This window comes from Syzygium oleosum, unplaced genomic scaffold (genome assembly GCF_021117445.2).
Source record: "Syzygium oleosum isolate NSW1041296 unplaced genomic scaffold, Sole_v2.1 Sole_v2.12, whole genome shotgun sequence".
Lineage (NCBI taxonomy): Eukaryota > Viridiplantae > Streptophyta > Magnoliopsida > Myrtales > Myrtaceae > Syzygium > Syzygium oleosum.
Window position 1 is genome coordinate 2,413,186 of NW_026607496.1, and position 27,844 is coordinate 2,441,029.

The 27,844-nt window shown below is 39.9% G+C and overlaps 2 protein-coding genes and 4 pseudogenes across 2 annotated transcripts; 5 read left to right on the forward strand and 1 right to left on the reverse strand.

Annotated features, from left to right (window-relative positions):
• The window catches only part of LOC115677149 (pentatricopeptide repeat-containing protein At3g18110, chloroplastic-like), a 35,840-nt pseudogene extending 13,255 nt beyond the window's left edge, over positions 1-22,585 (forward strand).
• LOC115677150 (pentatricopeptide repeat-containing protein At1g63330-like) lies at positions 1,559-3,911 on the forward strand (annotated as a pseudogene).
• Positions 8,411-12,774, forward strand: LOC115667072 (putative pentatricopeptide repeat-containing protein At1g12700, mitochondrial; annotated as a pseudogene).
• On the forward strand, positions 16,647-21,490 carry LOC115668381 (pentatricopeptide repeat-containing protein At3g22470, mitochondrial-like; annotated as a pseudogene).
• LOC115668972 (pentatricopeptide repeat-containing protein At3g22470, mitochondrial-like) lies at positions 19,591-20,547 on the forward strand. Its single transcript, XM_056316663.1, has one exon. The coding sequence runs from the start codon at positions 19,591-19,593 to the stop codon at positions 20,545-20,547; it is 957 nt and encodes a 318-aa protein (XP_056172638.1).
• A 664-nt stretch (positions 22,586-23,249) lies between the features above and the next one.
• LOC130139516 (antifungal protein ginkbilobin-like protein) lies at positions 23,250-23,651 on the reverse strand. The gene has a single exon (XM_056316664.1). The coding sequence runs from the start codon at positions 23,649-23,651 to the stop codon at positions 23,250-23,252; it is 402 nt and encodes a 133-aa protein (XP_056172639.1).
• Positions 23,652-27,844: the final 4,193 nt, after the last annotated feature.

A 27,844-nucleotide genomic window follows, 5' to 3' on the forward strand; every position in this document is an offset into this window, starting at 1 on the left:
CCTTGCCAAGCGTTGCCTTCACCCGGGTGACGCCCGGCGAGGCCGCTCTGGCCTTGGGCGAGGGCCGACCTCACTAAATCTGGCGATGAGAGCATTTTGAAATAAGTAGTCTCAATTCTCTTTTTTATTTTTTCGGGGGTCAAAGTTGCCGTGCCGACCGTTGATGAAAGAATTCTAGTATCCAAATCATGCAAATCGGCCGACTCTATTGCACAAATTGAAAGATGCTCACAATATAAGCAACAAAATCGAATGCCCTACTATAAGTATTCCCGCCGGACCTCTATAGTCCGCAAATGATCCATCTTCGGCATTCTGCCAGACCGACCCTATTAACGAAAGCTCGCCTTGCACAAGAATCGTTTAAAATGCATCAATTTTTCACACACTGATATAATGGGGTCAAATTGGTTCCCCAACTCTAGCAATTGATTCAAGAGAAGTAGTCCATTTCTGTAAAGTTCCTTGCTCCGATACATTCTTCTTCTTTTTTTCTTTTTTTTGGACGAAATTAAATACTTATTTGTGATTTTAAATCAAATTATTTGCAGAGAGTGATTGCTCGAAGGTTTTGCTTTTGAGTCTAACGCAACAAAGAAAATAGTGACCAAGTTGGAATATTTGCTTTGTGATTTTTTGCTTTCGGCCCACGTCACCGTTTTGTCTAATCTATAACTTGGAAAATTTTAGAGCAAAAAATTTCAGACATGATAGATATTGTGCCAAAACTTTTCAAAATCGTCCATTTACGTGACTCCGCGAAGTCCGTAAGATGTTCCTGCAAATAAGTCACTGATGTCATGTAAGTGATTGCTTTTCAAAAGTTTTGATACTTAATGATTATATAAAAATTTTAAGGGTTAATACCACAAAAAATCCCAAACTGGTACATCCGTGACAAATTTACAAAAAAACTCAAACCGGTACGCATGTGACGTATTTACCCTAAATTAATTTTTTTACTACTAAAAATCAAAACTAGTATATTTGTAATAAATTTATCCTCCGTTAAATTGGAGTAATACAAAAAAAAACCAAAAACTAGTAGATTTGTGATAAACTGAGGGTAAAACCCCAAACTCATACATCTGTCAACCGTAACGTGTCATTCAACTCAGTAATTTGACAGTAAAATTTAACGAAAATTAATAGAGGGTGAATTTATCGCATGTGTATCAATTTGAGAGATTTTTTGTGGTTAAAAAATTAGTTTTTGGTAAATTTGTCACGGTATAAAAACCTAAGTTTTTAGTACCAAATTAGGCGACACACAAAACTTGTGACATCGATGCTATCCTTTTTCCATAGAACTAATTTCCATCTTCTTTCTTAAACTTACAATTGGATCACTTGAATTGACAATGAAGGGGCCAGATTAAAGAATCCATACTTTGTAACAAAAAGTTTTCCTTATTCTTCTCGTCTCCGTGCAAGTATTATCAGATAACTTGAAATCAATGTTTGAATAGAGTCGAGCGAACGTGAATTTCTGCTTAAGGTGAGAAAGAGAGACCCCCAAAGCAAAAAGCTCTTCAGTTTGCAGATTCATCTGCAGCCGATGAAGCGAACGAATCTCTGTGGTGCTTCCATCTTCCTCCTTCTTCTTCCTCCTCCTGCTCCGGATGTCATCTCCAGGGCGTCCTCCCTTTCCGTTCTCCATCACCCTCTCTCGTTCGGCTGTCGTCGGAGGTTTTGTTCGATGATCCCCACTTCTAATTCAGACGACCGGAACCGGCTCTTGTGTTACGTGAGGACAAATTGCAGAAACGGTGGTGCGTTCACGAGCGTCGGCGATGCCCTGTGCTGCTTCCGTAAAATGATCAGCGCGAACCCTTTGCCTTCCGCCAGGGATTTCGGTCTGCTGCTGGGTGCTGTGGTGAGGATGAAGCGGTACTCGACTGCGATCGGGTTGATCGAGCGGCTGCATTCGTTGGGGATTGAAGATGATCATATTTGGCTGAATATTTGGTTGAATTGCCTTTGCCGGTTAAAGCGGGTTGATTTGGGTTTGTCTATCCTGGGTAAGATCTTGAAGGTCGGGTTTCACATCGATGTGGTGGCATCCAACACCCTAATTGATGGTCTCTTCATAAAGGGCGAAACTGATCAGGCGTTGAGGATCCTCGATGATATGGTTCGAAACGGCCCCGAACCTAATGAGATGACGTATGCGATAATCGTGAAGGGGTTATGCAGGGCGGGTAAGACCTGATTGGCGATTGGATTGCTAAGGGACTGGGAAGAGAGAAGCTGCAGGATCAATTCCTTCACATACAACATAGTAATAGATGGTCTCTGCAAGGAGGGCAATATCATAGAGGCCTTGCGACTCCACGAAGGTATGAGTAGAAAGGGCTTTCAACCAGATGTTTTTACTTATAACTCCTTGGTTCCCTGCTTATGCAACCTAGGCCAATGGAAAGATGCTACAGTCTTGTTGGAGAAGATGATGAAGGCAGGAATTGAACCGGATGTGGTTACTTATACCTCCTTCATTCAGGGAGTGTGCAATTCCGGTCAATTGAAAGAGGCTCGAGGACTGCTGAGTCATATGGTGCAAAGCAGAGTAATGCCGAATGTTCAAACCTTCACTATCCTGGTGGATGCACATTGTAAAGAGGGAATGCTTGTAGAGGCAGAGGCCATAGTGGACCAGATGATTCAATTAGGTATAGTGCCTTCTAATTTCTTATATAATACATTGATGAATGGTTATTGTCTGCAAAATCGAATGGATGATGCAATGGAAGTGTTTAATTTGATGGTCGAAAGAGGCTGCTCACCTGATGTTGTTACTTATAACACGCTGATTAATGGGTACTGCAAAGCGAGAAGAGTTGACAAGTCAGAGATGCTTTTCCGAGAAATGCTTCAAAGGGGCCTGATTCCGGATGTCATCACATACAACACTCTCCTGAACGGATTTTGCCAGGTTGGGAACCTTGAAGCCGCGGAGGAGCTAATTAAGGAGATGCAATCTCGCGATCTATATCTAGATCATTATACCTTGAGTGCTTTCCTGGATGGCTTGTGTAAAATGCTGCAGATTGACAAGGCCATGATATTGCTTCGAAAGATGGAAGATTCCAAATTCGTCCCAAATATTGTGACTTACAATATTCTAATAAATGGCATGTGTAATGCCGGAAAGCTCGACGATGCAAAAGAGTTGTTTGACTGTTTGCATGCTCGAGGCTTGCAACCTGACGTGTGCACGTATAACATTCTCATGCATGGGTTGTGCAAAGGAGGACGCACGGAGGAAGCGTATCAGCTGCTAAGGGAGATGGAAGGAAATGGATGTTTTCCAAATGGGGTCAATTATAACACAATAATCCAAGGACTACTTAGAAATAACGAAAGTACTAGAGCAGCGCAACTTGTTGGTGAAATGGTTGAAAGGGGTTTTTCTGCAAATGTAGTGACGATGGAGTTGTGGGTTAAATATCTCGTGACAAATGGTGTTTCTTCCTTTTCTAGTTGAACTTTCCATTGTCTCTTAGATCTGTCCACTTTTTCATCTGAAATGCGATGAAGAGTAAATCAGATTAACGACAAGTTTCTTCCAAACATCATCTCATTGAGTTCCATGTCCCATTAATGAAGTTGTTTTAAATCTGGGAGACGGTTGACTGAATCGAACCGCTCAAGAAGGCAAATATTTGGAGGGGTGGAAGGTGGATTTTGATCCTCGTATACCTAGGTTTGGTACGAAATCTCTGTATTTAACCGGTGTATGTACTGGTCGATTAGTGCTTCTGGTGCCTAATGTTTTTCAAACAAATAGGTGAAATTCATACAAATGATCAAGCGGTCTGAGGATGATATTGAATTAAATAGATTTTAATAGCAATGACTTTTTTGTGTAATGAAGTAAATTATGTCATAAATCCTGATTAGCCTGTTGTATATGTGCTTTGAGAGAGAGAGAGCCTAGTTTTCTGTTATACTCTTTTTTTAGCACAATCTGATCCATTCAGTGTCCTATTTACCATAGATACTTCAAAGAAGATGCATACCTTGAAGTGGATGGTATTTGAATCGGTAATGGAGGATATTTGGGTCGAGCTGGGTGCTCGGATTATCACCACAGGTCGATTACATATTTGGGTTATTTGCTGTGCTTCTTACATGAAAACAACAGCGAAGTTTGAGGGACGGGTTGCTGACTGAGGAACATGGCTGCAAGTGCATGAAAACTACTCGAAGTATCTTCTCCTTTGCACTGCGACGGATTTCCAAAAAGCATCTGATGATGGATGAATGGGAACGCCATTGCCAGACATTCCCAACGCTAGACGTCTTGAGCAAACGCCAATCAACCTCATCGTAGTCGGGCCCAGATGATGTGAATTTCCATCGTCTTTTCCACTGCATCGATTGAATTACTTTCCCGATCAATAAGAAATCTGGGGGGACAGTTGATTGAATCGAACCGCCCTAGAAGGCAAATATTTGGACGGGTGGAAGGTGAATTTTGTTTCTCGTATACCTAGGTTCAGTAAGAAATCTCTGTATTTAACAGTACATGTACTCATCGGTTGGTGCTTCTGGTGCCTAATATTCTTCAATCAGGTGAAATATGTACGAATTATCAAGCGGTCTGAGGTTGATATTGAATTAAATAGATGTTAATGGCAATAACTTTACTGCGTAACAAAGAAAATTTTGTCGTAAATCCTGATTGGTGGACATGATCAATCGAACCCAGAAAAACACAACCTGTCAAGCGAAAGGATCAAATTGAAGTTCTGCATACATCCCAAGAGGATCAACTCCTCAGCTGTCTCTTTTGTCCATTTCCTGATTTGAAAAGGCAGGTTCGTGGGCTTTTGCAACTGAAGAAATTCCACATCTACGATGAAACGTAAAATCTTCAGATTTCTGAAGTACCCCCTACTGCATTATTAGATGCTGGTTTGGTTCAATCTTATGCTGATAATTCCAATTTGTGTTTCATGCATGAGCTCATTCTCTGTATTTGTTTCGGCTTCAGTTGATGACACTTACATATGATTGGAAATGACCTGTAATTGGTTTGACATGTGAAAGGGTTTCGATATCCTTGGTTTTGTCTATGCTGATTTGGCTTCTTCGAAACATTTTCTTGGCGTCGAAATGACTGAATTCTTGCCTAAGTGTCGCTGCTCAAATAGGAATCGGTATTCCAACGGTAGTAAACAAATTAATTTAGATTCTTGATGCCTTTCCTACTTCGTTGCATTCTTGTTTCTTCTTTTTCATCCAATTTCATCTGCAATTTTTTTCTTGGATGACTTTTGAACTCCGGTTCAATCAAGTCTTTGAACTATATTTTAATGATCAATGTGATCCTTGTTTTAAATAAAATTTTCTAAATTAATAAAAAAAACCGTTCACTAAATACAAACAGGGGAGAGTGACGGTATCAATGTCATGAGTGTTCTACCTTATCCACTTTAATACCAAAACTTTTAAAACGATCAATTTAAACCATAATTTTTTAAAGAGCAATCGCTTAAGTGACGAAAATTTTAATGTTGCTCATTAAAGTCATTTAAATGGACACTTTGAAAAAGTTTTGGGAGTAAAATTGATCGTTCATAAAGTTTTGGCACTAAATTAATCGTCTTTAAAATTTTGACATAAAACATTTTAAAATTGTGTGGAAGGAATTTATGTACTGAACAATATCGTTTAATGTATTTTAATACCACGAAAATCTCCAAACTAGTATATCTGTGATAAATTTACCCCAAGCTAATTTTTTTACTACTAAAAATCTCAAATTGGTACACATGTGACAATTTTACCCCAAACTAATTTTTTGACCACTAAAAACCCCAAACTGGTACATTTGTGATAAATTTACTCTCCGTTAGTTTCCGTTAAATTAAATTAATATCACAAAAACTCATAAACTAATACAACTGTGACAAACGGAGGATAAAACCTAAAACTGGTACATCTGTCAATTGTTGCATGTTATTTAACAAAGCAATTTGACAGTAAAATTTAACGGAAACTAACGGAGGGTAAATTTGTCACAGGTGTACCGGTTTGGGGTTTTTTGTGGTCAAAAAATTAGTTTTGGATAAATTTATCACAGATGTACCAGTTTGGGGTTTTTCGTGGTATTAACCCTTGATTTTTCACACATTGACATATTGGGGTTAAATTAGTTCTCAAACTCTTATATTGATTCTCGCAATTGATTAAAGAGAAGTAGGGGGTGTTTGGTTCAGCTTTCATGCTAGCATTTGGCCAATGCTAACATTCCAAATGCTGAAAGCCCAAGGCTGGTCCGGACCAGCCTTGGGTTTTCAGCATTCCACGAATGCTACTGTTCACGTCTCTCTTTTTTTTGGTTTGAAGCTGTTCATCTTCTTCACCAGGTAGCCGGCGAGGGTAGCCGGCGAGGGTGGCCGACGAGGGAGAAGGGTTGGCGAGGTCGCCTGGGATTGGGCGACCGCCCAGGCGATCGCCCAAGCGATGTCGTCGCTGGGGTCGCTCGACCCAGGTGACGCCGTCCTTGGGGTCGCTCGACCCAGGCCGTCGCCTCCTGGGTCGCGCGACCTCAGGCGGCAGTCGCCTGGGTCGTGCGACCCCCGCCGAGGGTCGCCTGGCCTCGGGCGACCGCCGGCAACGGTAGATCTGGCTTGCCGGGGGTCGCCCGACCTCGGGCGACAGCCGCCGGCGCCAGATCTATCTCGCCGGCGACCGGCTCCGGCGATGGGTAGGTTAGTTTTTTTTTTTAATAAATAAGATAATTCTCAAAGTTCATTTGCAAAAAAAATTTACCAAACACTATATTTTGGCCAAAGTAGCTTTACAAAATATTTTTACCAAACACCATTTGCATTTTCCTAATGGGCTTTCACCCAATGGTATTTATACTCCCCCAAATAGCATTTTCAAAGTTGAACCAAACAAGCCCGTAGTCTGCTTCCGTAAGGTTCCTTGCTTAGGTACTTCCCTTATTTATTTATTTTTCTGGAGGAAAACAAATACATCTTTATGATTTTAAATCAAATTATTTCAAGATAAGGTTTGCTCAATGGTTTTGCTTTTAAGCCTAACAAAATAAAGAAAAATAGCGATAAAGTTGGAATATTTGCTTTGTGATTTTTTTCTTTTGGCTCATGTCATCGTTTTGTCAAATTTATAACATCAAAAATTTTAGAGCAAAGTTTTTTTTTATAAATGATAGATATTATGCCCAAACTTTTAAAAAACATCCATTTAAGTGAGTCTAGGAAATCCATTTGATCTTCTTGTAAACTAAGCCAGCGGAGCCACTTAAGTGATTGCTTCTTAAAAGCTATGGCATTTAAATAATCGTACAAAAAGTATTAACACCAAAATGGGCGCCGTATAAAATTTGTGACACCGATGCCGTTCTTTTTCCGTAGATATAATTTCATCTTCTTTCTTAAACTTATGATTGGATGGCGTTAAGTTGAGAATAAATGGGCGAAACTAAAGAATCCATGCTTGTTACTAACGGTTTTCCTCATTCTTCTCGTCTTCGTACAAATTTTGCTAGATAACTTAAAATCACCGTTGGATAGAGTTAAGCGAACGTGAATGTCTGCTTGAATTGATCGAGTAGAGAAAGCTTTGTCTGTTTTAAATAAATAGTGGAGATGAACACGTAATTTTTAGCAATTCCAAGAATGTACGGAATGTACAAAAGTTATTTCCAATCAACTTTAGTGTGTTTAGATTGTAGCCATGTTGGTGAATTTCAATATCGCTTGATGCAAAAGTTCATAGACCTTATACATCAATCGCAAGTATAATCATAACTTCGTGAATTCACATTAGGCAAAAGTTTACAGTTTACCAGTAACATTATCCCCGTTCAAAATTTTACATATCATCGTTATATTTTTGTATCCATTAGTATAAAAGGGATAAGTGTACCGGAAGTTTTAAAACTCATCACGAAAGTACAATTGAGTTATAAAATTTTCAAAAAGTGTAATCGAGTTCTAAAACTTGTTACGAAAGTGCAAACAAGTTCTAAAACTTTCAAAAAGTGCAATCAAGTACTAAAACTTGTTACAAAAGTGTAACTAGGCTCTAAAATTGTCAAAAAATGTATTAAAAGAAAGGATTTGATAGAATCCATCTGACAAGTTTTAGGAATTGATTGTATTTTTTGAAAGTTTTAGGACTCGATTGCACTTTTCTGATAAGTTTTAGAACTTAATTGCACTTTTTGAAAGTTTTAGCAATAAAATTACACTTTCGTGATAAATTTTAGGACTTTTAGTGCACTTATTTTATATAAAAACACGAAGGTTACAGATTTAAAAAAAAAGAAATTTTAATTATACAATTGGAAATGGAGTTGGGCTTCCAAATTCGACTCTGATTAAAACTTTGTACTTTTGAGATTTGAGCTCGTCGGAGTTGGGAGTCGCCTTGGTAGAGAGAGATAGAGAGAGAGAGAGAGAGAGAGAGAGAGACCAAAGCAGAAAGCTCATCAGTCATCATCATCGTCATCGTCATCGTCGTCAGCTGATGAAGCGCAGGAGTATGTTTCGTGCTTCCATCTTCCATCTTCCTTCTTATCTCCCATTCTCGTCTCGCCGCCGTCGTCGGAGGTTCTGTTCGATCCCTACCCTTAACTTAGACGACCCGAACCAGGTCTTGAGTTACGTGAGGACAAATTCCAGAGCTAAAGGTGGTGGTGGCGGCGGCGGTGGGTTCACGAGTGTGGGCGATGCCCTCCGTTGCTTCGATAAAATGATCAACACCGACCCTTTGCCTACCCCCAGGGATTTCGGTCTTCTGTTGGGTGCCGTAGCGAGGATGAAGCAGTACTCGACTGCCATCCGGTTGATCGAGCGGCTGCATTCGTTGGGGATTGAAGATAATCATATTTGGCTGAAGATTTCGTTGAATTGTTTTTGTCGGTTACATCGCGTTGATTTGGGCTTGTCTATCCTGGGTAGGATCTTGAAGCTTGGGTTTCCCATCGATGTGGTGGCATCGAATACCCTAATTGATGGTCTTCTTATTCAGGGCAAAAATGATCAAGCGCTGAGGTTCCTCGATGATATGCGGCGAAAGGGCCCCGCACCCGATGAGACCACGTATGCGATAACCGCGAAGGGGTTATGCAGGGCGGGTAACATTAGATTGGCGGTTGAATTGCTTAAGTGCTGGGAAGAGAGTAGTTGCAGCCTTAATTCCTTCACATACAACATAGTAATAGATGGTCTTTGCAAGGAGGGATTGATCACAGATGCGTTGCGACTCCACGAGAGTATGAGTCAGAAAGGCGTTGAACCAAATATTGTTACTTATAACAGCTTGATCCACGGTCTGTGCAATGCTGGCTAGGTGGAAAATGCTCTTGTATTGTTGAAAGAGATGACGAGCGGTGGCTTACAACCGGACATATTCACTTATAGCTCATTGGTTCACTGCTTATGCAGCCTAGGCCAATGGAAGGATGCTACGGTCTTGTTGGAGAGGATGATGAAGGCAGGAATTGAACCGGATGTGGTTACTTATACCTCCGTCATTCAAGGAGTGTGCAATTCCGGCCAATTGAAAGAGGCTCAAAGACTGCTGAGTCATATGGTGCAAAGCAGAGTAATGCCGAATGTTCAAACCTTCACTATCCTGGTGGATGCACATTGTAAAGAGGGAATGGTTGTAGAGGCAGAGGCCATAGTCGACCAGATGATTCAATTAGGTATAGTGCCTTCTAATTTCACTTATTCTACACTGATGAATGGTTATTGTCTGCAAAATAGAATGAATGATGCTATGGAAGTGCTTAATTTGATGGTTGAAAGAGGCTGCTCTCCTGATGTTGTTAGTTATAGCACGTTGATTAACGGATACTGCAAAGCGAGAAGAGTTGACAAGTCAAAGATGCTTTTGCAAGAAATGCTTCAAAGGGGCTTGAATCCTAGCGTCATCACATACAACACTCTAGTAAACGGATTTTGCCAGGTTGGGAACCTTGAAGCCGCGGAGGAGCTAATTAAGGAGATGCAATCTCGCAATCTTTCTCTAGATCTTTATACCTTGAATTCTTTCCTAGATGGCTTGTGTAATACACAGCAGATTGACAAGGCCATGATTTTGTTTCGAAAGATGGACGATTCCACATTCGTCCCTAACAGTGTGACTTCCACTAGTCTAATACATGGCACGTGTAATGCCGGAAAACTGGACGATGCTAAGGGGCTGTTTAATTGTTTGCATTCTCGAGGCTTGCAACCTAACGTTTGCACGTATAACATTCTCATGCATGGGTTGTGCAAAGGAGGACGCACGGAGGAAGCGTATCAGCTGCTAAGGGAGATGGAAGGAAATGGATGTTTTCCAAATGGGGTCAATCATAACACAATAATCCAAGGACTACTTAGAAATAACGAAAGTACTAGAGCAGAGCAACTTGTCGGTGAAATGGTTGAAAGGGGTTTTTCTGCAAATGTAGCGACGATGGAGTTGTGGGTTAAATATCTCGTGACAAATGGAGCTTCTTCCTTTTCTAGTTGAACTTTCCATTGTCTCTTAGATCTGTCCACTTTTTCATCTGAAAAGTGATGAAAGAGCAAATCAGATTAACGGCAACTTTTCTTCCAAACATCATCTCATTGAGTCCGACATCCCATAAATGAAGTTGCTTTAAATCTGGGAGACAGTTGACTGAATTGAACCGCTGCAGAAAGCAAATATTTGGAGGGGTGGAAGGTGGATTGATCCTTGTATACCTAGGTTTGGTACAAAATCTCTGTATTTAACTGGTATGTGTACTCATCGGTTAGTGCTTCTGGTGCCTAATGTTTTTCAAGCTGGTGAAATTCATAGAAATGATCAAGCAGTCTGAGGATGATATTGAATTGAATAGATGTTAATAGCGAAAACTTTACTGTGTGATTAAGTAAATTATGTCATAAATCCTGATTAGCCTGTTGTATATGTGCTTTGAGAGAGAGATCCTAGTTTTCAGTTATACTCTTTTTTTGGCACAATCTTGAGTTATGTGAGGAAAAATTGCAGAAATGGTGGTGTGTTTACAAATATCGATGATGCCTTGTGTTGCTTCCGTAAAATGATCAACACTAAGCCTTTGTCTTCCACCAGGGATTTTGGTCTACTGCTGGGTGCTATAGCGAGGATGAAGCAGTACTCAACTGCGATCCGGTTGATTATACAGCTGCCTTCGTTGGGGATCGAAGAGGATTGTGTTTTGCTGACGATTTCCCTCAATTGCTTTTGCCGGTTAAAGCGGGTTGATTTGGGTTTGTCTATCCTGGGTAGAATCTTGAAGCTTGGGTTTCGCATCAATGTGGTGACATCGAACACCCTGATTGATGGTCTCTTTAGACAGGGCAAAACTGATCAAGAGTTGAGGTTCCTTGATGACTTGCGAGGAAAAAGGCCCCGCACCTGATGAGACCACGTTTGAAATAATCGTGAAGGGGTTATGCAGGGCGGGTAATACCAGATTGGCGATTGAATTGATAAGGGACTGGGAAGAGAGAGGTTGCAGGCTTAATTCCTTCACATACGGCATAATAATCGATAGTCTTTGCAAAAAGGGATTGATCACAGAGGCGTTGAGACTCCACGAAAGTTTGAGCAGAAAAGGTGTCCAACCAGATGTTGTTACTTATACCTCCTTGATCCAAGGTCTGTGCAATATAGGCCAGCTGGAAGATGCTCTCATATTGTTGAAAGAGGCGACAAGTGGAGGCATCCAACCCGACATATTGACTTATAGCTCATTGGTTCGTTGCTTATGCAACGTAGGCCAATGGAAAGATGGTTCGGTCTTGTTGGAGAAGATAATGAAGGCAGGAATTGAACCGAACATCGTTACTTATACCTCCGTCATTCAAGGAGTGTGCAATTCTGGCCAATTGAAAGAGGCTCGAAGACTGCAGTCTCGCAATCTATCTCTAGATCATTATACCTTGAGTGCTTTACTGGATGGCTTGTGTAAAACGCAACAGATTGGCAAGGCCTTGATATTGCTTCGAAAGATGGAAGATTCCAAATTCATCCCGGACATTGTGGCTTACAATATCCTAATAAATGGCATGTGTAATGCCGGAAAGCTCGACGATGCAAAGGGGCTGTTTTATTGTTTGCATGCCCGAGGCTTGCAAAGTGACGTGTGTATGTATAACATTGTCATCCTGGGTTGTGCAAAGGAGGATGCATGGAGGAAGCATATCAGCTCCTTGAGGAGATGGGACGAAATGGATGCTTTCCAAATGGGGTCCATCATAAACAATAATCCAAGGACTACGTAGAAATAACGAAAATACAAGAGTAGCGCAACATGTCGGTGAAATGGTTGAAAGGGGTTTTTCTGCAGATGTAGCAACTATGGAGTTGTGGGTTAAATATCTCGTGACAAATGGAATTTCTTCCTTTTCTAGGAGAACTCTCCATTGTCTCTGAGATCTGTCCACTTTTTCATCTGAAATGCGATGAAGAGTAAATCAGATTAACGACAAGTTTCTTGGAAACATCATCTCATTGAGTTCCATGTCCCATTAATGAAGTTGTTCTAAATCTGGGATACAGTTGACTGAATCGAGTCACTCAAGAGGGAAAATATTTGGAGAGGTGGAAGGTGGATTTTAATCCTCATATACCTAGGTTCGGTACGAAATCTCTGTATTTAACTTGTACATGTACTCGTCGGTGAGTGCTTCTGGTGCCTAATATTTTTCAAACAAATAGGTGAAATTCATAGAAATGATCAAGCGGTCTGAGGATGATATTGAATTAAATAGATTTTAATAGCAATAACTTTTTTGTGTAATAAAGTAAATTATGTCATAAATCCTGATTAGCCTGTTGTATATGTGCTTTGAGAGAGAGAGAGAGCCTAGTTTTGTGTTATACTCTTTCTTTAGCACAATCTGATCCATTCAGTGTCCTATTTACCATAGATACTTCAAAGAAGATGCATACCTTGAAGTGGATGGTACTTGAATCGGTAATGGAGGATATTTGGGTCGAGCTGGGTGCTCGGATTATCACCACAGGTCGATTACATATTTGGGTTATTTGCTGTGCTTCTTACATGAAAACAACAGCGAAGTTTGAGGGACGGGCTGCTGACTAAGGAACATGGCGGCAAGTGCATGAAAACTACTCGCAGTATCTTCTCCTTTGCACTGCGACGGATTTCCAAAAAGCATCTGATAATGGATGAACGGGAACGCCATTGCCAGACATTCCCAACGCTAGACGTCTTGAGCAAACGCCAATCAACCTCATCGTAGTCGGGCCCAGATGATGTAAATTTCCATCTTCTTTTCCACTGCATCGATTGAATTACTTTCCCGATCAATAAGAAATCTTGGGGGGACAGTCGATTGAATCGAACCGCCCTAGAAGTCAAATATCTGTAGGGGTGGAAGGTGAATTTTGTTTCTCGTATACCTAGGTTCGCTAAGAAATCTCTGTATTTAACAGTACATGTACTCATCGGTTGGTGCTTCTGGTGCCTAATATTCTTCAATCAGGCGAAATATGTACGAATTATCAAGCGGTCTGAGGTTGATATTGAATTAAATAGATGTTAATGGCAATAACTTTACTGCGTAACAAAGAAAATTTTGTCATAAATCCTGATTGGTGGACATGATCAATCGAACTCAGAAAAAACAACCTGTCAAGCAAAAAGGATCAAATTGAAGTTCTGCATATATCCCAAGAGGATCGACTCCTCAGCTGTCTCTTTTGTCCATTTCCTGATTTGAAAAGGCAGGTTCGTGGGCTTTTGCAACTGAAGAAATTCCACATCTACGATGAAACGTAAAATCTTCAGATTTCTGAAGTACCCCCCTACTGCATTACTAGATGCTGGTTTGGTTCAATCTTATGCTGTTAATTCCAATTTGTGTTTCATGCATGAGATCATTCTCTGTATTTGTTTCGGCTTAAGTTGATGACACTTACATATGATTGGAAATGACCTGTAATTGGTTTGACATGTGAAAGGGTTTCGATATCCTTGGTTTTGTCTATGCTGATTTGGCTTCTTCGAAACATTTTCTCGGCGTCGAAATGACTGAATTCTTGCCTAAGTGTCGCTGCTCAAATAGGAATCGGTATTCCAACGGTAGTAAACAAATTAATTAACAAGATTCTTGATGCCTTTCCTCCTTCGTTGCATTCTTGTTTCTTCTTTTTCATCCAATTTCATCTGCAATTTTTTTCTTGGATGACTTTTGAACTTCGGTTCAATCAAGTTTTCGAACTATATTTTAATGTTGAATGTGATCCTTGTTTTAAATAAAATTTTCTAAATTAATAAAAAAAAACCGTTCACTAAATACAAACAGGGGAGAATGACACTATTAATGTCATGAGTGTTCTACCTTATCCACTTTAATACCGAAACTTTTCCAACATTCAATTTAAACCATAATTTTTTAAAGAGCAATCGCTGAAGTGACTCAAGTGACGAAAAATCTAATGTTGCTCATTAAAGTCATTTAAATGGACATTTTGAAAAAGTTTTGGGAGTAAAATTGATCGTTCATAAAGTTTCGGCACTAAATTAATTGTCTTAAAAATTATGACATAAAACATTTTAAAATTGTGTGGAAGGAATTTATGTACTGAACAACATCGTTTAATGCATTTTAATACCACGAAGATCTCCAAACTGGTATACCTGTGACAAATTTACTCCAAACTAATTTTTTGACCATCAAAAATCCCAAACTGATATACATATGACAATTTTATCCCAAACTAATTTTTTGACCACAAAAAATTCCAAACTAGTACATTTGTGATAAATTTACCCTCTGTTAGTTTGCGTTAAATTGAATTAATATCATAAAAAAATCATAGACTGATACACCTGTGATAAACGGATGATAAAACCCAAAACTGGTACATTCGTCAATTGTCGCATGTCATTTAACAAAGAAATTTGAAGGTAAAATTTAACGGAAATTAACGGAAGGTAAATTTGTCATAGGTGTACCGGTTTTGGGGTTTTTGGTGGTCAAAAAATTATTTTGGGGTAACCTTGTCACAGATGTACCAGTTTGAGGTTTTTCGTGGTATTAACCCTTGATTTTTCACACATTGACATGTTGGGGTTAAATTAGTTCTCAAACTCTTATATTGATTCTCGCAATTGATTAAAGAGAAGTAGTCTGCTTCCGTAAGGTTCCTTGCTCAGGTACTTCCCTTATTTATTTTTTTTCTGGAGGAAAACAAATACATCTTTGTGATTTTAAATCAAATTATTCAAGATAATGTTTGCTCAATGGTTTTGCTTTTAAGCCTAACAAAATAAAGAAAAATAGCGATAAAGTTGGAATATTTGCTTTGTGATTTTTTTCTTTTGGCTCATGTCATCGTTTTGTCAAATTTATAACATCAAAAATTTCAGAGCAAAGTTTTTTTATAAATGATAGATATTATGCCCAAACTTTTAAAAAACATCCATTTAAGTGAGTCTAGGAAATCCATTTGATCTTCTTGCAAACTAAGCCAGCCGGGCCACTTAAGTGATTGCTTCTTAAAAGCTATGGCACTTAAATAATCGTACGAAAAGTTTTAACATCAAAATGGGCGCCGTATAAAACTTGTGACACCGATGCCGTTCTTTTTCTATAGATATAATTTCATCTTCTTTCTTAAACTTATGATTGGATGGCGTTAAGTTGAGAATAAATGGGCGAAATTAAAGAATCCATGCTTGTTACCAACGGTTTTCCTCATTCTTCTAGTCTTCGTACAAATTTTGCTAGATAACTTAAAATCACCGTTGGATAGAGTTAAGTGAACGTGAATGTCTGCTTGAATTGATCGAGTAAAAAAAACTTTGTTTGTTTTAAGTAAGTAGTGGGAGATGAACACGTAATTTTTAGCAATTCCAAGAATGTGCGGAATGTACAAAAGTTATTTCCATTCAACTTTAGTGTGTTTAGATTGTAGCCATGTATGGTGAATTCCAATATTGCTTGATGCAAAAGTTCATAGTCCTTATACATCAATCGTAAGTATAATCGTAACTTCGTGGATTCACATTAGGCGAAAGTTTACAGTTTATCAGTAACATTATCCCTGTTCAAAATTTTACATATCACCGTTATATTTTTGTATCCATTAGTTAAAAAAGGGATAAGTGTACTGGAAGTTTTAAAACTCATCGCGAAAGTACAATTGAGTTCTAAAACTTTTAAAAAGTGTAATTGAGTTCTAAAACTTGTTACGAAAATGCAAACGAGTCCTAAAACTTTCAAAAAGTGCAATCGAGTACTAAAACTTGTTACGAAAGTGTAACTAGGCTCTAAAATTGTCAAAAAAATGTATTAAAAGAAAGGATTTGATAGAATCCATTTGACAATTTTTAGGAATTGATTGTATTTTTTTGAAAGTTTTAGGACTCGATTGAACTTTTCTGATAAGTTTTAGAACTTAATTGCACTTTTTGAAAGTTTTAGCAATAAAATTACACTTTCGTGATAAATTTTAGGACTTTTAGTGCACTTATTTTATATAAAAACACGAAGGTTACAGATTTAAAAAAAAAGAAATTTTAATTATACAATTGGAAATGGAGTTGGACTTCCAAATTCGACTCTGATTAAAACTTAATACTTTTGAGATTTGAGCTCGTCGGAGTTGGGAGTCGCCTTGGTAGAGAGAGAGAGAGAGAGAGAGAGAGAGAGAGAGAGACCAAAGCAGAAAGCTCATCAGTTTTCATCATCGTCATCGTCATCGTCATCGTCGTCAGCTGATGAAGCGCAGGAGTATCTTTCGTGCTTCCATCTTCCATCTTCCTTCTTATCTCCCATTCTCGTCTCGACGCCGTCGTCGGAGGTTCTGTTCGATCCCTACCCTTAACTTAGACGACCCGAACCAGGTCTTGAGTTACGTGAGGACAAATTGCAGAGCTAAAGGTGGTGGTGGGTTCACGAGTGTGGGCGATGCCCTCCGTTGCTTCGATAAAATGATCAACACCGACCCTTTGCCTTCCCCCAGGGATTTCGGTCTTCTGTTGGGTGCCGTAGCGAGGATGAAGCAGTACTCGACTGCCATCCGGTTGATCGAGCGGCTGCATTCGTTTGGGATTGAAGATGATCATATTTGGCTGAATATTTCGTTGAATTGCTTTTGTCGGTTACATCGGGTTGATTTGGGCTTGTCTATCCTGGGTAGGATCTTGAAGCTTGGGTTTCCCATCGATGTGGTGGCATCGAATACCCTAATTGATGGTCTCTTTATACAGGGCAAAAATGATCAAGCGCTGAGGTTCCTCGATGATATGGGGCGAAAAGGCCCCGCACCCGATGAGACCACGTATGCGATAATCGCGAAGGGGTTATGCAGGGCGGGTAGAACCAGACAGGCGATGGAATTGCTGAGGGACTGGGAAGAGAGAAGCTGCGGGCTTCATTCCTTCACATACAACATACTAATTGATAGTCTTTGCAAGGAGGGATTGATCACAGAGGCGTTGCGACTCCACGGCAGTATGAGTAAGAAAGGTATCCGACCAGATGTTGTTACTTTTAACTCCTTGATCCATGGTCTGTGCAATGTAGGCCAGATGGAAGATGCTCTCGTATTGTTGAAAGAGATGACGAGCGGAGGCATCCAACCCAACTTACTCACTTATAGCTCCTTGATTCATTGCTTATGCAACCTAGGCCAATGGAAAGATGCTATTGTGTTGTTAGAGAAGATGATGAAGGCAGGAATCGAACCGGACGTCGTTACTTATACCTCCGTCATTCAAGGAGTGTGCAATTCTGGCCAATTGGAAGAGGCTCGAAGACTGCTGAGTCATATGGTGCAAAGCAGAGTGATGCCGCATGTTCAAACCTTCAATATTCTGGTGGATGCACATAGTAAAGAAGGAATGCTTGTAGAGGCAGAGGCTATAGTTGACCAGATGATTCAATTAGGTAAAATGCCTGATAGTTTCACTTATAATACATTGATGAATGGTTATTGTCTGCAAAATCGAATGAATGATGCTATGGAAGTGCTTAATTTGATGGTTGAAAGAGGCTGCCCACCTGATGTTGTTAGTTATAGCACGTTGATTAACGGATACTGCAAAGCGAGAAGAGTTGACAAGTCAAAGATGCTTTTGCGAGAAATGCTTCGAAGGGGCTTGAATCCTAGCGTCATCACATACAACACTCTAGTAAACGGATTTTGCCAGGTTGGGAACCTTGAAGCCGCGGAGGAGCTAATTAAGGAGATGCAATCTCGCGATCTTTCTCTAGATCATTATACCTTGAGTGCTTTCCTGGATGGCTTGTGTAAAATGCTGCAGATTGACAAGGCCATGATATTGCTTCGAAAGATGGAAGATTCCAAATTCGTCCCAAATATTGTGACTTACAATATTCTAATAAATGGCATGTGTAATGCCGGAAAGCTCGACGATGCAAAAGAGTTGTTTGATTGTTTGCATGCTCGAGGCTTGCAACCTGACGTGTGCACGTATAACATTCTCATGCATGGGTTGTGCAAAGGAGGACGCACGGAGGAAGCGTATCAGCTGCTAAGGGAGATGGAAGGAAATGGATGTTTTCCAAATGGGGTCAATTATAACACAATAATCCAAGGACTACTTAGAAATAACGAAAGTACTAGAGCAGCGCAACTTGTTGGTGAAATGGTTGAAAGGGGTTTTTCTGCAAATGTAGTGACGATGGAGTTGTGGGTTAAATATCTCGTGACAAATGGAGCTTCTTCCTTTTCTAGTTGAACTTTCCATTGTCTCTTAGATCTGTCCACTTTTTCATCTGAAATGTGATGAAAGAGCAAATCAGATTAACGTCAACTTTTCTTCCAAACATCATCTCATTGAGTTCCATGTCCCATTAATGAAGTTGTTTTAAATCTGGGAGACAGTTGACTGAATTGAACCGCTGCAGAAAGCAAATATTTGGAGGGGTGGTAGGTGGATTGATCCTTGTATACCTAGGTTTGGTACAAAATCTCTGTATTTAACTGGTACGTGTACTCATTGGTTAGTGCTTCTGGTGCCTAATGTTTTTCAAGCTGGTGAAATTCATAGAAATGATCAAGCAGTGTGAGGATGATATTGAATTGAATAGACGTTAATAGCGAAAACTTTACTGTGTGATTAAGTAAATTATGTCATAAATCCTGATTAGCCTGTTGTATATGTGCTTTGAGAGAGAGATCCTAGTTTTCTGTTGTACTCTTTTTTTGGCACGATCTTGAGTTATGTGAGGAAAAATTGCAGAAATGGTGGTGTGTTTACAAATATCGGTGATGCCTTGTGTTGCTTCCGTAAAATGATCAACACTAAGCCTTTGGCTTCCACCAGGGATTTTAGTCTACTGCTGGGTGCTATAGCGAGGATGAAGCAGTACTCGAATGCGATCCGGTTGATTATACGGCTGCCTTAGTTGGGGAACGAAGATGATCGTGTTTTGCTGACGATTTTCCTCAATTGCTTTTGTCGGTTAAAGCGGGTTGATTTGGGTTTGTCTATCCTGGGTAGAATCTTGAAGCTTGGGTTTCGCATCAATGTGGTGACATCGAACACCCTGATTGATGGTCTCTTTAGACAGGGAAAAACTGATCAAGCGTTGAGGTTCCTTGATGACTTGCGAGGAAAAAGGCCCCGCACCTGATGAGACCACGTTTGTAATAATCGTGAAGGGGTTATGCAGGGCGGGTAATACCAGATTGGTGATTGAATTGATAAGGGACTGGGAAGACAGAGGTTGCAGGCTTAATTCCTTCACATACGGCAAAATAATTGATAGTCTTTGCAAGAAGGGATTGATCACAGAGGCGTTGAGACTCCACGAAAGTTTGAGTAGAAAAGGTGTCCTACCAGATGTTGTTACTTATGCCTCCTTGATCCAAGGTCTGTGCAATATAGGCCAGCTGGAAGATGCTCTCATATTGTTGAAAGAGGCGACGAGTGGAGGCATCCAACCCGACATATTGACTTATAGCTCATTGGTTCGTTGCTTATGCAACGTAGGCCAATGGAAAGATGGTACGGTCTTGTTGGAGAAGATAATGAAGGCAGGAATTGAACCGAACATCAATACTTATACCTCTGTCATTCAAGGAGTGTGCAATTCTGGCCAATTGAAAGAGGCTCGAAGACTGCTGAACTATATGGTGCAAAGCAGAGTAATGCCGGATGTTCGAACCTTCAATATTCTGGTGGATGCACATTGTAAAGAGGGAATGCTTGTAGAGGCAGAGGCCATAGTTGACCAGATGATTCAACTAGGTGAAATGCTTAATAGTTTCACTTATAATACATTGGTGAATGGTTATTGTTTGCAGACTAGAATGAAGGATGCTATAGAAGTGCTTAATTTGAGGGTTGAAAGAGGTTGCTCACCTGATGTTGTTAGTTATAGCACGTTGATTAACGGATACTGCAAAGGGAGAAGAGTTGACAAATCAAAGATGCTTTTGAGAGAAATGCTTCAAAGCGGCCTGATTCCTGATGTCATCACATACAGCACTCTCATAAACGGATTTTGCCAGGTTGGGAACCTTCAAGCTGCGGAGGAGCTAATTAACGAGATGTAGTCTCGCAATCTATCTCTAGATCATTATACCTTGACTGCTTTACTGGATGGCTTGTGTAAAACGCAACAGATTGGCAAGGCCTTGATATTGCTTTAAAAGATGGAAGATTCCAAATTCATCCCGGACATTGTGGCTTACAATATTCTAATAAATGGCATGTGTAATGCCGGAAAGCTCGACGATGCAAAGGGGCCGTTTTATTGTTTGCATGCCCGAGGCTTGCAAAGTGACGTGTGGACGTATAACATTGTCATCCGTGGGTTGTGCAAAGGAGGACGCATGGAGGAAGCATATCAGCTCCTTGAGGAGATGGGAGGAAATGGATGCTTTCCAAATGGGGTCAATCATAACACAATAATCCAAGGACTACTTAGAAATAACGAAAATACAAGAGCAGCGCAACATGTCGGTGAAATGGTTGAAAGGGTTTTTTCTGCAGATGTAGCAACTATGGAGTTGTGGGTTAAATATCTCGTGACAAATGGAATTTCTTCCTTTTCTAGGAGAGATGTCCATTGTCTCTGAGATCTGTCCACTCTTTCATCTGAAATGCGATGAAGAGTAAATCAGATTAACGACAAGTTTCTTCCAAACATCATCTCATTGAGTTCCATGTCCCATTAATGAAGTTGTTTTAAATCTGGGAGACAGTTGACTGAATCGAACCGCTCAAGAAGGCAAATATTTGGAGGGGTGGAAGGTGGATTTTGATCCTCGTATACCTAGGTTCAGTACGAAATCTCTGTATTTAACCGGTGTACGTACTGGTCGATTAGTGCGTCTGGTGCCTAATGTTTTTCAAACAAATAGGTGATATTCATACAAATGATCAAGCGGTCTGAGGATGATTTTGAATTAAATAGATTTTAATAGCAATGACTTTTTTGTGTAATGAAGTAAATTATGTCATAAATCCTGATTAGCCTGTTGTATATGTGCTTTGAGAGAGAGAGAGAGCCTAGTTTTCTGTTATACTCTGTTTTTAGCACAATCTGATCCATTCAGTGTCCTATTTACCATAGATGCTTCAAAGAAGATGCATACCTTGAAGTGGATGGTATTTGAATCGGTAATGGAGGATATTTGAGTCGAGCTGGGTGCTCGGATTATCACCACAGGTCGATTACATATTTGGGTTATTTGCTGTGCTTCTTACATGAAAACAACAGCGAAGTTTGAGGGATGGGTTGCTGACTAAGGAACATGGCTGCAAGCGCATGAAAACTACTCGAAGTATCTTCTCCTTTGCACTGCGTCGGATTTCCAAAAAGCATCTGATGATGGGTAAACATGAACGCCATTGCTAGACATTCCCAATTGTAGACGTCTTGAGCAAATGCCAATCAACCTCACTGTAGTCGGGCCCAGATGATGTAAATTCCCATCGTCTTTTCCACTTCATCGATTGAATTACTTTCCCGATTAATAGGGTTGGCTCTCAGCGGAGGTACATTCCTTGCCATTTTTATCTGTTTCAGTTACTGACTCAGGTGTTTGTTTTTAAGTGTCTCACTTACGACCGGAGGATTTGCCTGGACAGTCTGCCTCTCATCACGCCATCTACTCTTGGTTTGCTGACACAATCATAGTAGCATGCAAGCGTTTTGGAGACAAGTCTGAGCTAAGTTCATGTGTGGATACCATGGCAGACACAATCAATTGAACCCAGAAAAAACAACCTGTCAAGCAAAAGGATCAAATTGAAGTTCTGCATATATCACAAGAGGATCAACTCCTCAGCTGTCTCTTTTGTCCGTTTCCTGATTAAAAAAAGCAGCTTCATGGGCTTAGCAACTGAAGCAAAGCTACTTCTACGATGGAACTTAAAATCTTAAGAGAAAATTGGTTTCTGAAGTATCCCCTGCTGCATTATTAGATGCTGGTTTGGTTCAATCTTATGCTGATAATTCCATTTTGTGTTTCATGCATTATCTCATCCTCTGTACTTATTTTGGTTTATGTTGACGACACTTATATTGTATGAACAGTAACTGACTTGACATAGTTTCTGTTTTGCTGATTTGGCTTCTTTGAAATATTTTCTTGGCATCGAAATGACTGAATCCTCGCTTTGCATCTGTCTTGTATGCTGTAAATATGTTCTCGACCTCCTTAATGATTTCGAGTAGCGATTTTTATGCATATACCGGGGACAATGTCATGGTTATTTCTTTCCGAATTTCAATTCGGAGTTGTGCTTCGAGGTCAGCATATATGGTCGATTCACAGGTGGCTTTAGCAAGTTTATAACCATTTCTTTTAGCCTGTAGGCAGCGTTTCCTTCTATTGATTTAGGCTTTTGGTTTTGCACTATCTTGCAAGTCCTCTTATTTGCGTCTCCAGCTGGTGTCTCTTGAAGACTCGCTCAGGTGTCATAGGAACAAAGCCAATGAGGCGCTTGTGGGTTAGATACACGATGCAAGTTTGATTTTTCATACTAGTCATTAGCTTTTAGCTATTTACTTAGGTTTTCTCGTCATAAAATATCAATTCGAGAACTTTAAAATAACATAGAAAGTACAGGAAACACATATAATGTCATTTCCCTCAATAAACACATGACAACACGTACGGCAGAAACAACCACGTCATAGAAATTAGGATACATGACTAAAGCATTTATTCTTCACCACACTTAAGCAATGCACATCTCAGTGCTGTTACCATTCGAACAAGGTTCTCTATGTTTGGTGCCAAACTACTTAACCAGTGAAGGAGTAGTTTTCATACCTCATTCTACAATCTTCAAGCTCCATTTGAGCGCCTAGACTGTTTGGACAGATCGCCAGTATTTGGGATTTAACAGAGCTAATGCATATGCCACAATCGCTGTAAGAAAGCGCTTGGCTACAGGCGGCGTGACCATAGGCAGCCGCTGTGGGATAAGGAGACACGATGGAGTAGTCATAGTTCGCATGATTCGGTGTCACGGTCACCATGTCCTCAAGGACATAAGCCATGCTGTTTGCATAAGGATTGCCCCCCGAATAGGAATCAATATTACAAGCCCAATTAACTATGCCGGCGCGCGGGGCACCTTTGACAACATTGAACATTAAGAGGGACAACATTAGCATAATTGCAACTCTTGAAGGAGTATCCATACTGTGATATACCTTAATTCTTTTTTTCCCAACCCTACTTTGTACATTGATAGGCCCAGGTCCTGACTATTTATAATGGTTGTGCCCAATAGGCTTTCTCCTACGATTAGCATATGAACCTTTCTTCCATGAATGCATAAACAATCTTAAAAGCTTCTTACTGTTTGTTTATAGAATGGAAACAATGCAATTTTGATATTTTGCTATGGGCAAGATATGCAACTTGATCTGTTTAAGTAATTCAAAATATTTCTTTGGTCTGCATTTGTCCTTTTTGTTATGGCTAACCTGTCGTTTTACTACCTGGGCAACAATCGTGCACAATCGTGCAAATTTGAGCGTACACAAATTCGTCGCTCTCTTTCACGAATCATCGGTAATCCTGGTTTTTCTTTTTTTGGAGTTACTCAGGGTTTTGTAACGTTTCAATTGTCTAAACCAATGTTCATGTGCGTGTCGTTTATGTTGCTCTTGTCGTTTTCCATCTTGTTCTTTATTTAAGGCGCGTCTATTTGTCTAGAGTTATCGTTCGTTGACTCCAACAGTTATAGACAACTTAATCAAGGAGATTCTTGATGCCTTTGCTTATTCGTTGAATCCTTGTTTCTTCTTTTTACATCCTATCTCCGCTAACATTAAAACTATTCAATTTTTAGCTTGACCCGTACTTACAAATTTACGTAAACCGTTGCGTTCACATGCATCACATGAGATCCTTCGCCGGAGCCCACGGAATGGATGATATATCTAGAGAAATAGCCAAAAGATTTATTCGTAGGATCATTTCAACAATTATCTCGATGAATACTTGGCAAACATGCTCACATAGAAATTTTCTTATTTTTCGATGCATCAATAGGTATTCCTTGAAAATTGGACAAAAAAAAAACCCATATCCGGTTACTTAATGAATAGCCTAAAGGCAGCATGCATTGATAAAATCTTATATGTATCTAGTTATGGATGGAGCTTGAACATATTTTTTCAGTGAAAGTAAAGAGTAAAGATAATGTCCCTTACCCACCCATGGGTAGCTCAGTTGGTTAGGGCGTACTTGGGATTGTGTAGTTAGGCGCACTGGTCCCAAGTTCGATTCCCCAGCTGAGCACTTGTGATTTAAGTGGGGGGCCATGGCGGTGGGTTGCTGTGCTAGTCTCCCCCGAGGAATAGTCGAGGTACGCGCAAGCTGGCCCGGACACCTCGGTTACCAAAAAAAAAAGATAATGTCCCTTGAAGTAGGTACGTTTGGGCAACTATCGTATCATGACATTATTAATATATTTGCAAATAGTAATAATTAATTACTGTCGGTACCCATTTTTACCACATGCTTTTAATCGGCATGTGAGTTATTTGTGTCCACTTTTACCATGTGACCTTATCGCGGGGTCGAAGTCGAGGTCCGTTATTCAACGATGCTCGCAAAATCGCGAGGGAAATAGACTCGGCTTTTTGAGCTCAACTTAGTAAAACTCGACCTACTTAGGGAAAGCTCGACTTACTTTCTTGACCATCTTCTTGGCCTATGGTTGCTTGCGACGGAGCGAAGTGACATTGAGTGACAGATAATTGCTACGCGACTTGTGAAATTAGTTATAAGAAGGAAAGATTTGCAAGCATTTGTAAGTGGGTAAAGCTGTAATCACGCGTGTCGAAACGGTGAAAAAAAGAGAGCAAAGCACCGTAACACCTAGTGTGCCTTCAAGGTTTAATCCATTCGACCTATGAAGTCTATGTGCATGCATGAGATTAAGATTGTTCAAAGGGCAATCAAATGGAAACCTTGAAGATCAAGTGGCTGTTGAAGCCAAGGATACGGGGGAAGATGTGGAGAATGTGAAAATTGAAGAACGCCTGGAGAATTGCCTTGGCGTGAGTCCCTCGATTTTCGTCGACTTCTCTTTGGCATGTTCGCCGATCGAGTTTTCATCGACAATTGCACCGTCGGAGTTTACTTTGATTTGGTCTTTTTTAAGTTCCTTAATAGGAAGTAGTGCTTTCCATGGTACGATTTGAAGGTAGGCCTGCCTCTTGTACAACAAGCTTGTTCGAAAGCGTGAAGTAAGAGATCACATTGAACGCGAGCGGTTTCATATTGGCTACAATCCTTTTTTGGTTGCTTTCTCAATCCGAGCACATCAAGTAGAGACTAACTATTTTATAGCTACGTGTCATTACTCCAATGGTGTGTTTGTTTTGGCGGATAATTAACGATAAAAATGCTTGTATCACTTACTAAAAGTAATGAAGAAATAATATTGTTACGTGGATGAAAATGTTTAGGCATAAATTATTGTCTGTGATGTTGTGATTTCATTTGAAATCATATCCTAACGATGTCTATGTCTTTTCGTTTGAATTATAACTAAGAAAGGTAGTGCCGACCCTGCGATTATGAGGAAGGTACCGAAAAGGAGACCGATGACGTGGGTATGACTGCCCGGCCAGCCAAAAACCCAAAAGGCCCAAGCCCATTATGAATTCAAGGGTGATGTTGCTGAGCTCCTCCTATTGATTCCCTACACGATCTCAATTTTTTTTTAATATAAAATTTCACATAAAAAGATGTTCTTCGTTTTTTTCAAAACAAAAGAAAAATCACCAACTAGATTTAAAGAATTTCACAGTGAATTTTTAATAACATTCTATAGTGTTTTCTGTGTCTAACTCGGAAGATCAAAGCGGATCTATTCCTTCTTGATTGCTTGCTTGGTCAAGCAAAGACCTAAACCAAAACTTTTGCTCTTCACTATTAAGCAAAACTAGATTAAGGCATCTCTAATTACTTTTCATTATGCTTTTTTCAATTTTGGGATCTTCATTCTTGTAGATAATACTATCTTTCAAATTTTAGTCATTCTTAATATTTTTATTTATATTGCATACACACGATTGAGAGAAACCAATTTGTCATTACAATTTGCAAAAACCCTAATAAAGAAAGATCTCCAAGCACATCATTGATGGGAAAATTGTTCAAAGAGTCTTAAAAGCTATTGCACTTTTGCTAATTCAGTCATAAACCTTTTAATTTTGTCAATTGAGTCTATCCATCCAATTTTGGCAGGAAATCACTGATGTTGACGCCGATCGTCCTACATGAAGCAGCCAGTACTGACGTGGATAATTTTTAATAATAATTTTTTTTAATTTTCTTTTCTTTTTCTTTTTCTTTTTCTTTTCCTTCTTTCTTCCTCCTCTAGCTGGTGGCTAGGACTCGCCCCCGCTGGCCACCGACGAGGGCGAGCTTTGCCCGCCCCTAGCAAGGCCGACCTTGCCAAGCCATGGTGAGGCTTGACCTCGCCGCCAGGCATCGCCAATGCCCGACGACCGGCTAGAGGAGGAAGAATGAAGAATAAAAGAAAGAAAAGAAAAAGAAAAAGAAATAATAACAATAAATTTAAAATTTATTAAAATATTATTAAAAATTATCAACGTCAATGTCGGTCGTCCTACGTGGCAAGGTCGGCATCCACGTCAGTGATTTTCGGCTAAAATTGGCCAGATGAATTCAACTGACAAAAGGTGAAAATGTTTAGGACTCAATTGGCAAAATGAAAGATTTAATACTGAATTGGTAAAAATGCCATAGACAGAAATAAGAAGATGTCTATTAGAGGCATATCAAATACCTTTTCCAAGAGACGACTTAAGATACCGCATAATTCTTTTTTCAGCTTCAAGATGAGGGATACGTATAGAGTACATAAATTGACTAAGGACACCAACTGCATATGCAAGAGCAGGTTGCACGAAAGGAACTAACATCTCATCTCATCTAATAAGGAATAGGAATCGAATCCGCTCTTCTATGTGCTAGATGTCTGCATTTCCACTGCTAAAGGAAGCAGGGGAAGTACAGGAAGCATCGAATGCAGAAGACAATCTTTTCATCAATAAGTGTAGGATTTTTTGGACAATTTTCTCGGTCATCGATTCCTCAATGATTTGTCCAAGGAATTGCCTTCCATGCAATACAGTATGTAAGAATCAATGGAGGCAATAGCGTACGTCGTCAAACTAGTCATGCTCATGGACAGATCAACCTTAATTTAAGGTCCTTAAAAAGGGGGATTCTTATAGATAATCTCTATTTGTTCATCGATTAAGAAAACAAGTGTCGACAAAGATGGTGGAGCCCCGGGACCATTGAGGTGGTTCGGAGGCTCTTTTCAGTTTTCAGCGTCACAAGC